General features: G+C 39.2%; 2 protein-coding genes across 3 annotated transcripts; one reads left to right on the top strand and one right to left on the bottom strand.

Annotated features, from left to right (window-relative positions):
- Positions 1–704: 704 nt before the first annotated feature.
- Positions 705–11067, bottom strand: ttk (ttk protein kinase). The gene is made up of 25 exons (XM_031740292.2): positions 10960–11067; positions 10293–10380; positions 9988–10210; positions 9800–9906; positions 9565–9708; positions 9300–9411; positions 9137–9218; positions 8920–9032; positions 8648–8735; positions 8404–8512; positions 8075–8297; positions 6049–6155; positions 5377–5520; positions 5093–5262; positions 4736–4881; positions 4392–4518; positions 4019–4111; positions 3748–3905; positions 3458–3609; positions 3210–3334; positions 2193–2267; positions 1921–2097; positions 1656–1752; positions 1486–1571; positions 705–1403 (listed from the first exon to the last, which is right to left on the bottom strand). Exons 2-25 carry the CDS (start codon positions 10378–10380, stop codon positions 1335–1337), a joined length of 3015 nt encoding a protein of 1004 aa, XP_031596152.2. The 5' UTR covers positions 10960–11067; the 3' UTR covers positions 705–1334.
- A 560-nt stretch (positions 11068–11627) lies between these two features.
- ebag9 (estrogen receptor binding site associated antigen 9) lies at positions 11628–17566 on the top strand. 2 transcript variants are annotated; one of them, XM_039620224.1, is made up of 7 exons: positions 11628–11940; positions 12260–12354; positions 12648–12729; positions 12856–13029; positions 14218–14328; positions 14706–14797; positions 15828–17566. In XM_039620224.1, exons 2-7 carry the CDS (start codon positions 12272–12274, stop codon positions 15943–15945), a joined length of 660 nt encoding a protein of 219 aa, XP_039476158.1. In that variant the 5' UTR covers positions 11628–11940; positions 12260–12271; the 3' UTR covers positions 15946–17566. The 2 variants fall into 2 exon arrangements, with proteins under 2 accessions (XP_039476158.1, XP_031596098.1); XM_031740238.2 differs by having other exon boundaries at positions 11630–11940; positions 12874–13029.
- Positions 17567–17807: the final 241 nt, after the last annotated feature.

Here is a 17807-nt window from a genome sequence, read left to right as displayed (position 1 = left end):
CAAAAGTTTTAAAGTTTTACAGTCCTGCAGCAAACTGGTCTGGATTCACAGCCCACACTGGGTACCCAAAAGGTCTCCCATGATCTTGTGTTTACAGAGGAGGCACAGGCATATAGAAAGGACTTTGCACCTGGGGTTGAGGTTGCAGACTCCCTGTAGCTGAGACCAGAAACTCATTGGGATTTTCCTCATGCCTTCCCGTTTGCACTTAGGAGCTGCAATGTGCCACTGTCTTCCCTCCTCTTTGTGGAGGAGTTGAGGCCTGAGGTTTTAACCTCCCAGTAAAAGCAGACCTTCAGACTCTTGTTACTTGCCTCATGGTGTAGGGTTGATACAGGCAGACTCATCAAGAACAACCATTGTATAACAAACAAGTGAAGTATTGACTAGCACATACGGGCCACTTCTGGGACATGTAAGATCGTTACAAAACAGGTAAAAATGTAAAAGTATTTTTTACATATTTGTGTGTAAAGCATTTGTATTACAACTTGACTTTGTTGCTGCTCTCACAGGAAGAAGCTTCTGGCTCCTTCATGTAGCATGTTCTGTGCACGTTAGGTTTAACTGGTAATTGTAAACTGACAAATCATGTGAAAAACTGCTTTGAAAATTTTAAAAAAAAAGTTCCAGAAAAAAAAAACATACGCAATATTCAACTTGAAGTTCCTTCATGTTAACTGAAATAAACAAAGCACAGACTCTTATGGTACAATACAGTATGTTTATTGGGTTATACTATACTGCACAAACTGATAAGCCAAAACATTAAAACAAGGATAAGTGAGTAACACTTACAGGTTCTACCATTCGTGTGGATTTCTGAAAGGTACTACCCACATAAATTCTGTTGCAGAGCACAGAAGCAAGCACATCCTGTAATGGCAACAGCACTCCCTGAAACTGCTCAGGAAGGGTTCAAGAACACACATATACAAAGTTTTTTCCTGATCTCTCCAGATCCCAATCTGAAACAGCATTCACAGGATGCACTGGAACAAGCCAGTCAATTTCCATGGGACTGAAAGCCCATACTGTGCTGACAGGATCCAAATGAGCCACTGCCAAATGTCTGGCATCAATGTCACTACAGGTCAGAGCTTTTGTTTTTTTTTTTTGGTGGTTTAAACCACACAATACTAAACAAGTAGTTTTAATGATGGCTAATTGGCTTGTGCTTTTATTTACTAATATGAGTAAAAATGAAACGATGTGATATTTTGTTTCAAGAAAAACACAGATTGCTTTATCTTACAAAAAAGGAAAACTTTAGTGGTTACGAGCGGTTTAGAAGAACAAAAGTAGAAACAGCCACATCACATATTCCAGGGTAGTTAAGATGATGACTTTGCACACTCTGCAACATCCAGCTTCTTGCCACTGCTGCACATTCTTGCCAAATTCTGTGACGATGAGAGAGCAAAGTTAGTGCTTCAGAAACTTGTTTAAGAAGTCTGAGAAGAAATTTTGGGAGGTTAATCTTACATTAGCAGCTCGGATGATGCTGTTTGGAGACTGGAGGGCTGCGAGGTCTGTCAGGATCTTCTTAAGATCGTTGTTAGAAGGATATTCTGGAACAGAGTACAGGTGAGTTTCTAACGTTAACCTGGCATCTTTTTAGTACACAAACTTGTAACTGATTGATGTGCATGTACCTGGTTCAGGTGATGCTTGTGGTTTGAGCTGCAGGTACGGATGCTCCAGCAGTTCTGCAATGGAAATTCTCTCTCTGGGGTTTCGTACCAAGCATCTCTGGTAAACGGAAACAACAACAAAAAAAACAACCAAAAGCTGAATATTTCTATTTTACGAACTCAGTAACACTTCTAATAAAGACTCATCAACAACTGATTGGACAGATTCGCATTTTAATGTGTGTAAAACTGTAACATAGAAGTCCCATCTATGGCATTGTTTCACCTTCAACACATCGAGCAAATCCTTCTCAGAGATGTCAGGAAACTCTATTTTATGGGAGGGATCAATGATGGCGTGCAGCTTGCTGATCTGGTTGGTGATGCTTTGGAACGGAGTCTTCCCGTAAGTCATACAGTACAGGATGCATCCGAGGGACCACACGTCACCTTTGGGGCTGATCTGTCGAACAAAATTAGCAGAAGATGTCTTACCTGCTGTTGCATTCACAGTTTGGTTAGTGACTCTGTTAAATCAGTAAAAATTAAGGTGACTACCTTTGAGCGTGCTTTTCCTGTCTGGGATGACGTGTCTTTGATGGCTTCAGGGGGCATATAGTTCAAAGTTCCTACCTGTGTTGACAAATGATTACATGTTACACATGTTAAGCCATTTTTCCCAACTGATTGACATCCTTAAGCTGAGCTGCAGCTTCAACATATTTAACAGAACTTAAATTAGAAAACTGGCATTTTCTGTTGTCCCTCACAGTATGCTCATTTAGAGTTGCTTTGCATGGTTCGAAGTTCAAAATCATTCTTCTGTATCTTCTACGGGATCTTGGTGCAATCCCTGATTCCATCGAGTGTCTGCAGAGAGCGTTTTAGCTCTGCTTCCTTCAGCCTTCCTCTGATTGGCATTTTTATCCAGTGAAAAGCCGCTCGCTAGATATTTTCTCTCTCTTTCCTTTAAAGACTATTCTCTGTTTTTTGAACTTTAGCAGGTCGTTTCACAGATGCTACAATATACTTAAGACACCACCCCTGCAGACATTTCGATTTATTAAAGCGAAAGAAGAAGAAAAAAAAAAAAAAAAAACCTCCAAAAAACCAAAAACACACAGGTGAAATAAATTTCTTCAACAATGGCTCTGTTGCTTTAACTTTCCCAGTACGCCAGGATCATAAGCCAACAAGCATCTGGGCCGCACCTTAGTGGAATGCACTCATTCATACATCTGTGTTATTAATTCATCTGTGCTTTTTCCTGCTATGTCAAAACATCTGCTGGTCTACTGGAAGAAATGACCGTGGGCCCTCCATCTATCTTATCTGACAGACTCTGGAACAGATACGTTTTGTAGCCTGGGATTGGAAAGTATGCAGACATTGACCATGCTAACCAGAAAATGTCTGACTATCAGGCCATTCTGGACAGTCTAGCACAGATATCATCACTCCTCTACAATCCACCAGATTGTTTTCCAGCAATTACATTCCTTTGTAGTTTGATTGCTTGGGACCCAAGCTGACATGACAGACGAGAGGTTCATTGTATTACTTAGTATGACTTACTTGTGAATCCTTCATGATGCTCGTTACATCTGGTTGGATTCTGTTTGCGATGCCAAAGTCGATCAGTTTCAGCGAAGCATTCACTATGACGAAGTTAGCTGGTTTCAAGTCGCTGTGGACAATTCCTATACAGAACACCCACACATGCAGTGGTTAGAAATGACCATGAGTTACTATGACATTTATGACATTTGAACAACACTGAAAGTGGTAGTCAACTGATAGTGAGAGGCACAAGAGAAATGAACCGTGTTTGTGGATGGTGTGGACGGCCTCCAGCATGTTCTTCCAGTAGAACTTCCTCTCTAGAGGGTTCACAGTTTTGCGGTTTCGCAACCAAGTGTTCAGATCCAAGTTTCCACACTCCATCAGCATGTAGATGTAGCTGTTGGTTATTTCACTGAAAGGAACAAACAAACAAAACCCACATAAAACAACCATCAGGGCATTTATTGTGGCAGAGATTTATACTGCAGGTAAGCAATAGAAAAAAGGCTGCCTAATGTAAAAATAATTTCTGGATAGGCTGTGCACTCACTAGTCATAGAGCTTTATAATCTGGTCACTGTACTGCTGCAGGTGGTTCAGATGTTCAATTTCATTTTTGTAACTCTCTATTGTCTGGGCATCGGCCTCCTCGAGGTTGACATATTTCACTGCATACAGCTGTTTTTTATGATCGAGCACCTGGTAGACCTGGAGGGGAAAAACAAGCAGTTGTTTAAAATACAAGATTAGGGGCCAACTGGATTGTCAGACTGTGGTGAAATGTTTTTGGCATTATGGGAACTCCTTAACACTGTTGTTACCTTGCTCGATCCACCACGTCCAATCATCTTTAGTATGAAGAACTGTTTCCCCTTAATGGTAATGGATTCATTGGACAATACACTGAAGGAAGCCTAAAATGAGATCCAAACAAAGATATATTTTGTAATTACAGTTGAGAGTAGTATTTACATTACTGCTGATATTTCCAACTGACTGGCCTCTGTCTACTTGGCATTCAAGTGACTGTTTACTGTTCAGTCAAGCTGGAAAAGAAAATGTTTATAATATCAAGTGCTTTTCCCACACACACACACACACACCTGAGATCTTTACAAGAAAATTCCACAGCATGTTTTTTTTTTTGTTTTTTAACGTATAAGACAAAACCAAAAGGAGCGCATGAACATATACCTGTGGTGTCTGGGCACACAGTGGTTGATTTAGAGGTGTGCATGGCTGCTGAGCAGGCCCAGCTCTGTGTGCCGCTGCTGCAGAGGAAGACACTTCAGGGCCTCTCTTTACAACAGGAGTAATAAAGCTGAGAGGAGACAAATGCAGGCATGCAGAGTGTGACAATTTATTTCAATAGAAATATTCTAGAATACAAATGTATTAGCATATGTTTGAAGTAGAATTGACTTTTAGCGCAACTTTTTAGAACCCTACAATAAAGCATATATTTAAATACCGTTCCCAATGGAAACTAAAGAGCAGAATTACAGATATGAAAAAACACTTCAGAGTCAGAGTATTACCTGTTAGCAGCTGGATATCTATTGCTGTTAGGTGTTTCGCAGACTGTTTGTGAGTTAACTTTGGATGGAAGTTGGAGGGACGGCGTAAGGAAAGACTCTGCCAAACGAGGAATGGGTCTAGGTTCAGGGGGTGTTGTTTGTTTAACCTTATAAGAGAAAAAAAAAAACGTTTAAGGTTTTGAGACATAACCAAAAGAAATGTTTATATACATGTTCTGAGTGAAGATAATAAACGCCCACCAAGTCTGGATCTTTCACAGGGAAGACCTAAGCAAACACCAGCTTGCATGCAGAAAAAACAAACTAAAATCTGTGTATCTAAAAATTTAGCAGTAGATTTAAAAAGGGCCATCAGACCTCAGGAGAAACATGCCGGTTGATGGAAGTTGGGATCTTCCACTCCGATAAAGGCTCCCTGCTGGCAGGTTTAGGCTGCTCTACTGAACGTCTGACAGGGACCCGAGCAGGAAGCTGTACTTCCTGGATTCCACCACATGCAGACATTACGGGAGCACTTGCTTGCAAATCTAAAAGAAATTTGGAAAATATATAATGTATTTAAAAAATAACAATGTATTTAAATTTAATTTAAAAGCATGTTCAAGTTTTGACCCATACAATGAATTGACTAAAATCTCTACCTGTGGGAGGTTCCTCCTCACTGTTGGGCAGTAGTCGTTTCTCTCCAGCTTTAAGGTTATGTATGGCCATGTCCAGGAGCTCTGCTGGCTTCGCATTTAAAGTGTGGGCTTTGTGCAGAATTGAAGTTGCTTTGTTGACATTACCTAAAAATAGGACAGTAGGGGTATAAATAAATGGCACTTCAATTATGTTTTAATGAAATGAACGATTGATTAGTAGACATTCTTATGGCTAAACAACACAAAATACAGACAAAACTTTTCACTCGCTAGTAAATGTTTGGCATGCATTTTGAATAAACTATGCAGACATAGTGATCCATCGATCAGATCTAGAAAAAATGATGTTCCTTGAGATAGACATTTATTAAAGACATTGTGATTACTGATTACAAGGCTTTATATTGATCTTTCTGTAATAAGTTACACTACTGCAACTGGCTTCAGTTATGGCGATACCGTTTTTCTAAAGCACCGACTTAATTAGTTGCTTTTACAGCAGTACATTGCCGCTCTGGACTACCTGTTATTTCCCTAAAGCGGTGCCACCTTTAAATTTAAATTCTTCAAGGAGAAGTCCTGAAGTTGTGCAAAACAATGTCCTTATTTGTATGAGTTGCTCCTTATTTTCAGCTTTTTGTTTTGGGAATGTGGCTCCAGAAAATTACATACCTTGAGAGACCTCAAACTGGGCATGTGCTATGTGGACAAAGGCAAAGGCTTTGCAGTTGGATCTTGCAACTATGAAGTGGTCCTGTGCTTCATCTGGATCCTCGATCCTGCAGAAGAAAAAGGAAACGATGATACACTTAAAGAGCATGTGAAAATCCTATTAGTAGTGATAGCTATCATTTGGTTGTGCCAATGCTTTTTTTGGTGGGACTGAAGGGCTACGTGGACATTTCTCTTTTTTTGGGTTGGCGGTAATTTAACCACATAAATACACATTTTATATTTTTGATTCCTGAAAGTAGCCACCCTTTGCTTTGTTGACAGCACTGCAAAACCTTGGTCTTCTGTAAGTGGGTTTCATGATGTAGTCATCTGAAATGGTTTTCACTTCACAGTTGTGCCTTGTCTGCGTTTAATTGGTGGAATTTCTTGCCCTCTTAATGGGGTTGGGACCATCAGTTGTGCTGTGCAGAAGTCAGGTCGGTACACAGCTGACAGCCCTATTTGACAACTGTTAGAATTCATATTATGGCAAGAACCAATCAGCTAAGTAAAGAGAAATGACTTTAAAAACTGAAGGTCAGTCAGTCCGGAAAATCGCTAGAACAAGCAAAATCTATCAAGCGCAACAACGAAACTGGCTCACATGAAGACCGCCCCAGGAAAGGAAGACCAAGAGTCACCTCTGCTGCTGAGGATAAATTCACCAGCTTCAGAAACCACAAGTTAACAGCACAACAGATTAGAGCAGATAAATGCCACAGAGTTCTAGTAGCAGATACATCTCTACATCAACTGTTCAGACAAGACTGAATCAGGCCTTTAGGGTCAAACAACTACTAAGAAAAAGCAACAAGCAGAAGAGATTTGTTTGGGCCAAGAAAAGGGAATGGAGATTAGACTAGTGGAAATCTGTGCTTTGTCTGGTGAGTCCAAATTTGAGATCTTTGGTTCAGTCTTTGGGTAACGCAGAAAAGGTGAACAGATCGTCTCTACATGCATGGTTCCCATCATGAAGTACGAAGGAGGTGGTGTGATGGTGTGTGGGTGCTTTGCTGGTGACACTGTTGGGGATTTATTCCAAATTGAAGGCACACTGAACCAACACGGCTACCACAGCATTCTGCAGCGACATTCCATCCCATCTGGTTTACAGTTGTTAGGACCAGCATTTATTTTTTTCCAAGGACAATGACCCCAAACACACCTCCAGGCTGGTGCACCACATGGCCTGGCCTCCACAGTCACCTGATCTAAACCAATTAAGATGGTTTGGGATGAGATGGACCGCAGACTGAAGGCAAAAGGGCCAACACATGCTCAGCATCTCTGGGAACTCCTTCAAGACTGTTGGAAAACCATTTCAGGTGACTACCGATCATTTCACAACATTTCAAGGAAATTTGCAATAAAGATATTAATGATATTATAGAAAAAAATGTTTTATCAGTGACTGCAGCTTGCAGGCAAAGGATTTATTAGTTAAAACAAAATGCATTGCATCATTTTCCATCTTTGTTTTTCCAGTAACAACCTAATTCAAAGTGTGAATGTATTGCCACAAGGTGATAGCAGTACCAATGCAACCATAATGACAGCATTTTATCCAGTCATAGAGGATAAGTCAAATGTAAGTGCAAAAGCAGCCCCGGTAGTGTTTTCCTTGTAACTCCAAGAAAAAGTATAACTTAACTCCTTAACACTTTTAATTTAACAAAAAAAACAAAACAACAACAACAAACAAACAAAAAAAAACAAAAAAAAAAAACTTGCAACTCCTTAGGACCCACATAAGATTCAAATCTAAAAATCTTGTTCCAACCTTTAGCGGAAATTTTGCAGAGTACTGTGCTTTGTTGAAAGCTGCTAAATTAGGAGGCTGACACATGCCTGGCTTTGTCTCATTGTTTTGCTCACTGAGAAATGGCACGCATGGCACCACTAATCATTGATATCATGATTTAACACTTATATCTTATAAAATTTTCTATTGGTATTATTGTGAAGGATATGATGGAGCACTCACCCTTTTAGTTCTGCATATCGGACTAGTATTCTGGCATAGGTGGCGTTTTTGCTGTATTGTCTGACTGGCAGCTTGAAGAAGACTTTAGAGTAACAGTCCTTGAGCTTATTAAGAAGGTTGATGTCTGTGTGAGGGTTCCCTCTCTTCTCCAGGTTAGTCAGGTATGCCCAACATGACTCAGGAGAGTTGGAATTGACGATCTGATCGAAATTGTAAGTTACATCTGTTAGAAAGGAAAAAAGTAATGAAAACAGAGAAGGAGACACAATGTCTTTCATTCTCACAACTATAGAAAATAAGATTCCACATGGAAATATGTAATGTAGTACCTTCCATTCTTGAGGCGTTCTTTGTGTCACACGTGTGAAGGAGTGTTGTGGTTGAGTCTATGGCTGCCTGGTCCTCCCAGATGGATTTCTCTGGACTAAGAGCTGGTTGCTGAGAACACAAAAAACAAGGATTCAACATTTCTTTCTTTGGCTCAAGCTAAGGTTCTTCACAGAACAGATCATTAGAAATGAAAGCCACCGAGTGTGGAATTTGAGAGTTACAAATACGTTTATTTGTACTCACTTGAACACACACCAAATCCCGATCCACAGCACTGTTCTTTGAGGAGGATAGCCCAAATATTGGGTTCATATTTGAACCAGATGTTTGCCTAAGACACAGTGACACAAATTAAGCATGAACAAAAACTCTGAAATAGATTTCATTGACACTGCAGGACATTACATGCAACATAAACTCACTTATTTACATATATTTTAATTGTATTTCTCAGATCACCCGCCCCTGCTTACATTCAATATATTTTAAACCAAACTAAATAAACATAAACATACCTGGACAAACTTGTGGGGATTGATGCATCGCTTCCTTTGGAGACCCTGCTATTATTGTAGTCATCATCATCCTTTTCTGGGATAGAGAAAGGTACTATGGGAACTCTTACTGGCTATAAAGCAAAAAGGTAAGAACAGAATTTGGGATCCTCAAAGACTTTTTGGTAATCGGTAACATAGAACAGTTTGAAGTGGAAAAAAACAAAACCCCACACACCATTCCAACTGCTCTCTTGCGCTGAGATCCTGTTCTCCAGCCTGGTAGTTGGTCATCTGGTGCTCCACCAAGGGAGTCCCTCCTGAAGGCCAGAGAACAATAAATGTCAGATGTTCACCCTCAGAAGAAGCCTTCTGGGAGTTAAGAACCACTTTGTTCTTACCCTGAACTAAAAATACTTGAGAGCTGCAAGTCGCCTGTCCCATCTGACGTTCTGCTTACTTTTTGGAACTCTGAGCCTTTTTTGACACAGTCCTGTGCATTACTGTTTGGTACTGGCAGAAAGAAAACAAAATATTTAGAAGAGAAAAGCATGATTGGGAAAAGGGCATTATTAAATTTGAGCTCTATTGTGACTTTCTGCTGCTGGACAGCCAAGTCAAACAGCAAAATGTATATAATGACGCAAGATAAACATGAATGCTCACCTGGTAAATTTTCCTTATCCTCTGAACTCCGCAGTAGCACTTTTCCGTTCTGAATGCTTCGCAAAGCAGCCTCCAGCTGTTCTTTTGGTTGGGCACCCACCTGAACAGCATTCTGCAATATGTAGATGCCTCTCTTTGTGTTGCCTGGTAAAGTGTTAGAGATTAAATTAAACATTCTATATAGTATTTCTTGAGAATTGGCACATGTTCTGAAGGACAAACATCACATTTCTACCTTGAGACATCTCAAACTGTGCATGTGCAATGTGGACAAATGCAAAATTCTGGCTGTGGGATCTTGCCACGTTGAAGTTAGCCTCTGCCTCACTGACATCTTGAATTCTAATAGAAAAAAAGAATAAATGACCCATTGAATGCACAGATGAAAATATAATTAAACCAAGAACAGGATTTTCTACTCACGCTTTCAGCTCTGCAAATCTGACCAACATCCTTGCGTAGCTCTCATTGTGACAGTGTTTTCCCAGTGGCATATTGGAGAACACCCTAGTATAAAAGTCAATGAGCCTGGTGAGGTGATTACTATACAAGTGAGGGTCTCCTTTTTTCTCCAAGTCCATCAAATATGAAAGGCATGATTCGGGTGAGTTTGAGCCAATGACCTGGTTAATATTGTCTGTGTCATCTGTAACAAGCACAAAGTGTCACAGTTATGCACGGTAATGCAGACATCTGGCATACATGACTACTTGTTAATCCTTTGTTACCTTCATTGAGATACTTTTTAATTTTATTAAGCTTTTGATAAAGCATGGCAAGTTGCTGCTTTCTGTCTGTGTGCTCCTCTTCCTCCATCTGAAATGATGAGTTCAGTCAACACAAATAACAAATGAGCCCAAATGAAGATAAGCATTTCGCCTGAATAACAAGAACACAAAATCCAGCACAGAAAATGCGATTTAATATTAATATGACTCGTTTATTAACGGTTATTAATAATGGGGAGCTAGAACTGCAGACATTTAAAAAAAAAAAAATTCAGAGCTCTTGTTAAAGGAGTAACCAACACTGAGACAATTCTCAGTATTTAATTAACATTAAGTTACCAGTTTTGTGTGATTTCTGATTCTGAGGTGAGGAATACCTAGAAGGTACCATATACAGACTTGGTGAGCAGCAAGAAATAACCTATAGAACAAGTTGAAACAAGTTACTGAACAAATGCTTTCCTTATAAACGGGGATAGTTTTGTGTTTACAATCGGGGCTAGCTCATTTTCTGGCTAGGTAGCATGTAGCAATTTTGCGAAGGATAACTTGCTCATCAAATCTCCACACTCTGCCGAGGACTCGCGCATTCATGTGAAGTTAAACACGCATTAGAACATTTTTAAAAATATCATATTAAAGTGCAGTAAAGCGAAAGCCATCTCACCGTGTTTAGGCCTGCCACGAAAAAGTCTCTTGCGACGGGATTTACAGCAACAATATACGGGGAAAAAGTCTGGACTTCAACTGCCAGATTTCAAATATGCCACTTCCGTTGGCGTTGTGTATTGATTGGGTACTTTGTGATGACGTCACGATGCGTTCAGTTTACAAACAAGCAAGACGACAATAATAAAGGATAAATACAGCGAAGAAGCATCTATCGATATAGTATACCAGCGCATTGTAATTTTTATAATTATTTCTAGTTTGTATTTTGAACGTGTATACATTGAAATATGCATATATTTTTTAAGAAGGGACTCAGAGCCGATCTCTGATGTAATCTCGCTGTCCTCATACTTGTCCTGCATCACCCTCACATACTTGTCTAGCACTTTTGACTTCCTCGTGCAATACTACTGTTCCTCTCTTGGCACCCTATGATATTGTATATGCTTTCTGTAGGTCCACAAAGACACTGAATTTCTTTATATGTGACCATCAAAACTCTCAAAGCCAGCATAACATCTGTAGTGCATGTTCTCACCATAAAGCCATACAGTACATGTCTTCTCCATTCTCTCCTGTATTACATACTCTATATTAAAAACATATTATATTAAATACTCTCCCATTTTTTTCCCAACAGCACTTGAATACAGCACAATCACGCTTCCTGTGTTTCTGCTCCTCCCAGTTCAAAGATGGCAGCCATGGGACAGAGACGAGAGACGACACAAATTTAGGACTTTTGTCATGAAACAAAACTGGGTTGCAGAGCTGTTACCTCCATTGTTTTGAGATAACAGTGAATTAAACTGTCACCGCCAATGTGTCGTCTTAGGAATAGTTTAAAAGGGTTCAGAAATATGTTTTCCTGTGGGCTAAGCTAGCAAGCAAAGGTTAGCAAATAAATGAACTTGTCTCTTCTGCCACACAAGAAGGAAGCAGTTGCCTTTCATACGGTCTATTGGCATCTTATAAGGTGAGTTTGTATTTTTTATGATTGTAGAGACACGTATTTTATTAGTAGGTACACCTCGGTTGTTTTCATGAGTGAAGAACTTGCATTGTTAACGTTAGCCTTAGCTCGGTCTTCTTCTATGGTGAATAAACACGGGTTCGTATTTCAGTGAGGTGCTCGTGGCACGGCTCTCGAGATTAAGCGTTTATAAACGCCTACAGGTTTTGTTTTCGCGCAGTCCTGTGTAAATACTCATCTGCTTTGCAGCAAATGGAGCATACAAGTCATGTCCGTACTTGTAAAATCAGATGCTAAAATCTTTCCTTTTCTTTCCCACCAGCTCAGTTTCATCATGGCCATCTCTCAGTTCCGTCTATTTAAGATCTGCACATGCCTAGCCAGCTTTCTTTCTTTCTTTAAAAGGTTAATATGCAGGTAAGCACAAATGTATTGTCCATTACAGAATGTATGAGACTTTTGTGTTTAAACTACTACGAAATTTTTTGAAAATAAAATAGGAGCTATGGATTTAAAAATAACTTTCTAGCTATGAAACTCTGCATGCATCAGCTCCACAACTAGAGATCCTTTTTTGTGCGTGTGCTGGATGCAGTTGTGTAACCAAGGTTGTCACAATGCACAGTAAAGAGATTTGGTTGTGGTGTTTCGTAACATGCAATTTCTGCTTTTTATAATAATGGAGAGTTTAATTTCATTCTGTAACACAGGAGTGGAAGGGGCCGCAAGCTCAGTGGTGATCAAATAACTCTCCCAACAACAGTGGATTTTTCATCATCTGTACCAAAACAGGCAAGTATTGCGGCAGTCAGCAGCAGCTTCTTTGAGAAGAGGGTGGCATACAGTAGACACAATTTTCTTGTTTCAGAAACAAATAATTTTCAGGCACTGTTGTCTTTTTATTTGTTCATTTATTAGTTACTTTTGTCTGCACAGCCAGAGATTGAGGAATGGAGCTCTTGGGATGAAGAGGCTCCTACAAGTATTAAGATTGAAGGTGGCAACGGCAATGTCTCCCCCCCACCCAACGATGTAGATGAAGAGCCAGACTACTTCAAAGACATGGCTCCCACCATCAGGAAAACACAGAAGGTATGTCTGCAACAAGTCAAAGCAGTTGGTGGCATGTCTATTAGAGTGTATAACCTTTTTAAAGTTGTCTTTCTATAAAGTAAACTTCACCTCTGAGGCTCCTCCTTATTTGTGGTGAACCTTGACCATGTTTGCTGAGTATACACAATTATACCAGTGTAAATGTGACAGAAAGTAAGGTGAAGCATAATAGGTCCACTCTATCTCATGGAATTTAGAGTGTGTTTATGTGATTGGCTTCTTTTCTGTTTTAACTGATTTCATTACAGTATCAGAGATGAAAAAGCGGTTATTTTTGTAAATGAGGAAAAAGTGTAACAGGGAAAAAAAGCCATGACTATTGTGTTTGAGTTCAGCAAACATGATACAAAATAGAATGAAGATGCGGGGAAAAAAAGTTGCCACTTCAAAGGGAAGGGCTACTATTTTTTTCCCCAACTGTTTTAAATGGATCCATTCCACAGAAAATTCTAAGAATAATATAACTGTAGCTGGTGTCAGGCTACTCACTAGGGGCTGTTAATAAAATGTATATTCCATTAGAAGATTAACAGTAGCATCTAGATGTAATTAGCACAAACAGTGTGGATGTTTGTCTTTGTTTTTTTATTCAATTTAGAAATGTGCAGATGTAAAACAAGAGACGCACAGTGCAGAGTTTCATTTATGTATTCCATTGCAATATTAAAAGTTTATCTTTGAGTTCCTGTAATAACAAGAAATGGCATCTAATATATAACTGTATTTGCTTGTTTTATTTATTTTAGCAAATGCTTAACTGGTGTCTAAACCAAGGAGCATGACATAAATATTCTGTAGGCTTCCAGATACAGTAAAGAGTAAAGGTTTTGCTATTAATGCTTTGAATGCGATTAAATGTTTCTTGTGATCCAAACCCGTGGCTTTTGATTGAAATGTCTTCTTTTGATATATAGCCTGATAATTTCTGCTGCCACTGATTAGAAGTTGTTTGAGTGCAGAAGTAAAGTGCTTTTACTTGTGTTAGGTTAAGGTTTTAAGTGTTAGGTTTGTCATTTCTAGACATAAAATTTTTGTAGTGTAACAGTGTGATTGCTGAAAATCTCCCATTCTCACCTTGTCCTTCCTAATAATTGTTAAGCAGGGATTCAACATTAACCCCTTTTACTTGGACTCTAAGCTCCTTTCTTTCTGGTTTCCACATTGAAGATTGTGTTAAAGAAAAGGGAGCCTTTGAACTACCTGGTGCCTGATGGCTCAGCAGGCTTCTCCAGCAGATTGGCAGCCTCTCAGGATATGATGACTTTCATTCCCCCCTCAGTAAGTTACACTATTGTTGGAAGACTGTTTGTTTTACACTCTGTATGCTAATAAATTTATAATTATGCAGGAGAGTTAGTTGGCCATCAAAGGAAAGCAAAACTTGTTTTAACAGTAAATAGGCTTGTGAAAAAAATTATTAAAGCTGCAGGACTTGAATGTTCGAACACCCAAATGTCAGAATGACTCAGTAAGCGTTCGAAAGAATGGACCAATCCCCTTCTCTCATTCCACCGGTTCAGTAAATTTTGATGCAGTTTGCAACACTCTTGTGTAAACCGAAGTTATTGATTTCTAATACATCAAAAGCTCCTGACTAAAAATGTTATCATAGTGTTATCTCTGTATATAAGACTGCAAACTGTCCATTTCCACAGGCTGAACTGGGCGAAATGGACACCTGGCAGGAGGACACAAATGCCTGGGAGGATGAGTCTGATGCTGCCTGGGAGGCAGAGGAGGTGCTCAGGTAAATGGGTTACAGCAAATACCAGTTTGCCACCTTAACTACCAGTTATGCAAGAACAACAGGAACAAGGAGTGTTTTTATATGTCATTAAACCAGTTGAGATACAATTCCAACACATTTTCATTGAGTTTGACACCCCTGCTCTAATAGATGGTGTTATTTGTTCAGGTTTCTTAAAAAAAAAAAAAAAAAAAAACTTAACTTGAATTATTCTATCTGTACAACAATATGGCTCTATAAAAGTATTTTAATTCATATTTTTTTTTATCTCAAACAAATTATGCCATTATGCTCGCTGTCTCTTGTCCTCGTGAACAGCACTGCACATCAACAGTGGTCTCACATCCGCTGCCAAAAGCTGCACTTTGGCATTTTGGTTGTTTGTGCACCTCACCTCTTTGTAATTAGAACACGAGTGTACAATGTTGGGTTTTTTTTGTTTTGTTTTGTTTTTTTTGGGGGGGGGGGGTTCGTTATTGTTGTTACCGTAGTTTGTTTTTTGTTTTTGTACTGCTGTTTGATGATCAGTACAGATCAGTTCAGGTATTAACAGATTATACAGATGCAGATGACTTTGTGGGAAACCCCAAACCAAAAAAAAAAAAACTACTACTTTGCTTCTGGTTTTGACTTCTCTTCCTATGCTTGCACTGATGTGGAAGATTTGTGATGACGCCTATCGTTGACTAGAATACGCCAGCGAGTACTCGCACCCTCAGTGCTGGTATAAAATGATACCGAACTGTGGCGACATCACTGTTTGCACACAACATCAGTACAGCGAGCATAATGGGTCCATTTTATTTCTTCTTGCAATCATCACTTTTCTAAATGTGTATGTTCATTTCATGGCCACCAGATGACAGTGTTTGATAATACTTTGTCAGCAGTGGCACAAAAAGCAGGGTTTTGTTTTCCCCCATTCTCAGCTGACCTAGCTTTTGGTGACATGCTTTGGTGTGACATCACTTCCTGTCATCTGTCATCTGTTTCTTTTGACTATAATTTTGTGTTTTGTTTTTTTAAACAGACAACAGAAGATGGCTGAGAGAGAGAAGCGCTTCATGGAGCAGCAGAGGAAAAAGATGGAGAAAGAAGCTCAGAGAATGATGAAGAAGGAGCAGAAAATTGCCGTCAAGCTCTCATAACATTTTAAAGAGGCTCACTTTTGAGCAACAGGAATTGGGGGTGGGGGAGGGGCAAAGACACTAGCTCAATCATTACTCTGTCTTTAAAGTCACCAAACCTACCAGGATTCTTACTGTACACTACTCACATGTTAGCAGATTGTCCTCCTCCTTTTTTCCACCAGCGGCGTTTTAGTGTATTTTCCAGCTGCAGCGGCGTAACACATGGCAATGTTGGGGGCAGCAGGTATTCTCACTCTTCATGTGGCAGGGTCATTTTGGTCTTTAAGGGAGATTTAAGGGAGATTGTGTTTATACCATCCAGATCATTTTAGGTTAAAGGTCAGAAGCGGCTTTCTGAGATTCTGATTAAATCTGTAGGAAAATCTTCCATTTTGGATTTTCCAGGAACATTTGTAAATAAACTGGTACCTGTGCTACCTGTTGAAACTGACACAGGTAGTACATTTCCCTTTCTTGATCCTTTTTTTTTTTTTTTTTTTTCTAATTTTTACAACCTCAAAGGGCAAGGACGTCTAATTTATTTTATGCATCACTGAGTAACAGTGACATCCCTTGGTTTGCTTGATTTTATTTTTTTTATATTTATGTCTTTGTCTGACAACTGATCTGTTCATTGTTTTTTTTTTTTTTAATGAATGATGCTTTTATATTTCACATTATCTCCCTGTGCTGTATGGCCCTTATTTCGCTGGAAATCTGCATTAAAATGAAGGCTGGAGATTTTCAAAGTGCGTGTGGATACATGATGGTAGACTAGAACGTAGCCAATGCAGATGTTAGTTGTGGGTTCCTATGGTAATCTCACTGCACCACATCTGCCATTCACTCATCTTTGTCAGCCCTTAATATTGAAGGAGAATTTCCAATGATTGATGCTTTTTTTTTTTTTTTTTTTTTTCCCCCTTTTATCTTGGGGGAGGAAATCTTGCTCTGCTGTTAAATAGTTGATGAATTGTGTGCAGAGACCCAGTACTTAAAAAACATGGGTCATCATCACAGTGGACACTCATACAGTAATCTTGGCAAATAATGGGCTGATGGATAAACGTTTCCTAGCACATCATTTTAAGTAAGTGCTTCTGACTGAGTATCTTGTTATGCATCATTGTAATGAAATTCCCAGTCAGTGTTGTCATGGAAACATTGGCAAGTGCAGATACAGCATGTGTTCGTCCATGACTTGTGATAAATGGTGCAAAGCAAGTCAAAGAAGACATATCTGGGTTAATATTATCCAATGATTTACTGACAAAATTTCCATTAAAATTTCAATGATAAAATGAATATGAAAATAATTAGAGCATGACTAGATTCAAGAATGAAATTAAAAGCAGGTGTGGATTTATTTTCTTTGGAAATGCCCTTTCCTCCTCATTTTCACTGAGAAAGGCTGCATGTCATGTTTTTCCTTCTTAAATTTTGCACGTCATGATTTCTTATTTCAGAAATTAATCATTAAAATCCTGTTTTTGCACATGCTTAATGGTAAAAATAGCAGTGGTTGAGCACAACATAGGACTAATATGAAGTAATGAGTCCAGAGTTGACAAATTGTATCCCTGCTGTATTAGACCTACACAGGTTTTTAATAAATTTTGATTCATACCTTCAACTGAAGCCAATCTGGCTACGCCTGATGTGTAAATAGTAAAATAACTCCAGCAACCATTGTGGGAAAGGTAATTATCTTTCATGAATACCGACCTTTAGGTTCAGGCTTTTTCACTGTCTCGGAGTGTTTTTAGGTGTCAGCCACTTGGCAAACAACTTGTTTCTACACTGAAATCTCATAACACTCTTGGAAGGAGCTCTGTAAAATCAGTGATGGTCCCCAGAGGATGAACTTTACCAAGATCTCA

The sequence above is a fragment of the Oreochromis aureus genome, linkage group 11 (assembly GCF_013358895.1).
Source record: "Oreochromis aureus strain Israel breed Guangdong linkage group 11, ZZ_aureus, whole genome shotgun sequence".
NCBI lineage: Eukaryota > Metazoa > Chordata > Actinopteri > Cichliformes > Cichlidae > Oreochromis > Oreochromis aureus.
The sequence above is the reverse complement of the archived record's forward strand: the minus strand, read 5'-3'. Positions and strand labels throughout refer to the sequence as shown.